This window comes from Sinocyclocheilus anshuiensis, unplaced genomic scaffold (genome assembly GCF_001515605.1).
Source record: "Sinocyclocheilus anshuiensis isolate Anshui unplaced genomic scaffold, SAMN03320099.WGS_v1.1 scaffold923, whole genome shotgun sequence".
In the NCBI taxonomy this organism is placed as follows: domain Eukaryota; kingdom Metazoa; phylum Chordata; class Actinopteri; order Cypriniformes; family Cyprinidae; genus Sinocyclocheilus; species Sinocyclocheilus anshuiensis.
Genome location: NW_015544138.1, coordinates 875,810 through 878,381, shown reverse-complemented (window position 1 = coordinate 878,381; position 2,572 = coordinate 875,810). Strand labels below are relative to the sequence as shown.

The 2,572-nt window shown below is 33.9% G+C and overlaps 1 protein-coding gene across 1 annotated transcript in view; it reads right to left on the bottom strand.

Moving 5' to 3' along the window:
* Window positions 1-1,647: 1,647 nt before the first annotated feature.
* The window catches only part of prtgb (protogenin homolog b (Gallus gallus)), a 37,891-nt gene continuing 36,966 nt past the window's right edge, over window positions 1,648-2,572 (bottom strand). Inside the window, exons 19-20 of the mRNA XM_016494738.1 lie at window positions 2,223-2,412; window positions 1,648-1,946 (exon numbers count right to left, since the gene is read on the bottom strand). Of these exons, the coding sequence (XP_016350224.1) occupies window positions 1,648-1,946; window positions 2,223-2,412 (489 nt within the window). The remainder of the gene's footprint in view (window positions 1,947-2,222; window positions 2,413-2,572) is intronic.

Genomic DNA, 2,572 nt, shown 5'->3' with positions numbered 1-2,572 from the left:
TTCACTTCCATTGGTGAGCGAGTGATGCAATGCTACATTTCTCCAAATCTGATGAAGACACAAACTCATCTCAGATGGCCTGAGGGTGAGCGCATTTTCAGCAAATGCTCATTTTTAAGTGAACTTTTCCTTTAAGAAGCAAGAGTCAAATTATAAGCGCAACCAAAACGAATCAGAACTGAATCCTCCGCGTAAGAATCAAACGCAAACCGTGCGCAACATCACAAATAAGCAGCAAGCGGAGGTAGTTCAACACAAGAATGAAGAAGTGAATCAAACACGTTTACACTGAGGTCTGAGATTCACTCGTCTGTTTTTAAAGCAGCTTTCATAACCTGAGGCACCTCCACTGTTAATGTCATCTTATTTTTGTATCTTTAAGTGGAAAACAAATATATGCTGTGAGGTCTAAAATCTGAGATCACTATTGTTTTCAATTAAACCTGGAAAGATTTAGGATTTCTATGTAAAAGGAAGATTACTATTTCCAGGTGAAACTACACAACGAAATTAGCAAAACCCATTTGTACAAAGTCAGAATTTCTCATATTAAACTAGAAAAGAATGAAAAAACTGGAAACACTTTACAATTATATATATATATATATTTAAAGCATTTATTAATCCTTGTTAATGCTACACTTTAAAAAAAAAAATCTAATTTGTGAATAAAACAAAGATTGTTGGAGTACGAAATTGTAATTTTATTGGATTTTATTCAACTTAAAAGTTTTATGTTTAATTCAGTGTTACTTGTCATTTCTTTGTAATCATTTGTGAAATTTACTAGAAATGTTTATTTATTTTAGAATTTAGAAATTGTTAAAATACATTTAAGCTATGAAATTACTCGCCGTAAATTAATAAAAACTAAAACTGAACTAAATCTGAAATAAAAATAAATTAAAACTAAACAGTAATATTTAAAAAATTCTAAAATTGACAAAATAAAACAACAAAATTAATAAGAATTAAAAATGAAAAAAAAATGTAAAAAGGCTACAAGAAAATACTATTTCAGTCTTTCTACTTAAAAAAAATAAAATGTAATTCAATGTTACTAGCCATTTTTTGTAGTTATTTGTGACGTTTACTAGCAATTTCTGAATTGTTTCTAAGTATTTTTTTCATTGTAATGATTAGAAATGCAGTTATTTATTGTTTGTCAGAAAAATTAATTAAACCTAAATAGTAATATTTCCAAAAAAAAATATATATATATATAATAATAAAATTGACAAAAGTAAATAACAAAATTACAAATAAATTAAAATTTAAAAAGCTACAAGAAAATATAATTTCAGTAATTATTTGTGAAATTTACTAGCAATCTCTGAATTGTTTTTTAACGTAGTTTGTTCAGTTTGTTCATGTTAGTTCAAAGTTCATTAACTAATGCTATACATTTAATTAAAAAAAACAAAAGTAAATGTTGAGAATAACATTAATTAAGATTAATAAATGCTGTTGAATTATTGTTCATTGCTAATTCATGTTAACTAATTTAGTTACCAAATGAAACCTTGATGTAAAGTGTCACCCATTTTCATCAGACGCTTGGACTCTTTGGATTATATACAGTACGTCAAACGCGTTCAGTGTTCATATCAAAACAATAAAAGAGATTGAGATTGAGGACGAGCGTCATCAGAAATATGAGGTAGAGAGACAGCAGAACAAAACTCCGTCTCTGTCACGATCAAAAACAAACAGAAAACGCTCGTCCATCTGTGTAAAGCACATCAGGCGTTCTTCAAAACATTCATCGGCGCTGATAGGAAACACATTCATCTGAAACGGCTCATGAACGGGTTTAAACCGCTCCAGGACCTTCATCTTTGGGACGTTGTGAGTTTCACGGGGCAGGTCCGGCCGGGAAGGGAAAGTTATTAGGAAAGGCTGTGCAAGTTTGTCAAAGCCAACAGAGCGTCTGTGACTTCGTAAAGCTATTCAAACTCTCAAAGCGTTGAGATTTGAGACCGCTGATCTGATCCTGAGGAAAGGCTGCAAACTTTATTTATAGGCCCTGGAATCACAGGCCACGCCCACTTGCATGACTGACAGGCCACGCCCACTTGCATGACTGACAGGCCACGCCCACTTGCATGACTGACAGGCCAGTTAAAGCGCTACGAACTGAAGGCGGGAGGGAGATTTCGGTGGCGTTTCGCCTGGAATTTGCGCGCAGACGCTCGCGATGCATTCGTTCGAAAACGACTCGCCATCGTTGGATTTGTACGAGGATCTGTTAGGATCGGCGGTTTCCGTCTCATCGTGAGAGAAGTTTCCCGAGTCTGCGCCGCTGGTCTGCGAACTCTCCGACTCCCCGAGAGGACAATAGGCTCGCGACTGCTCGTCTTCGTAACGCAGAACCGTCTTCCCCACTTCGTAAAGACCAGCGGGATCCTCGATCTGTCCAATACAAACATCAGTATATATTTTGAAAATATTTCTATTTATATTCATATAATTGATATTATATATTAATATTTTAAATGTATAAACTTAACATGTTTTTCTTAAATATATACATGCATGTGTTTGTATTTATATATACATAAGTACCCACACA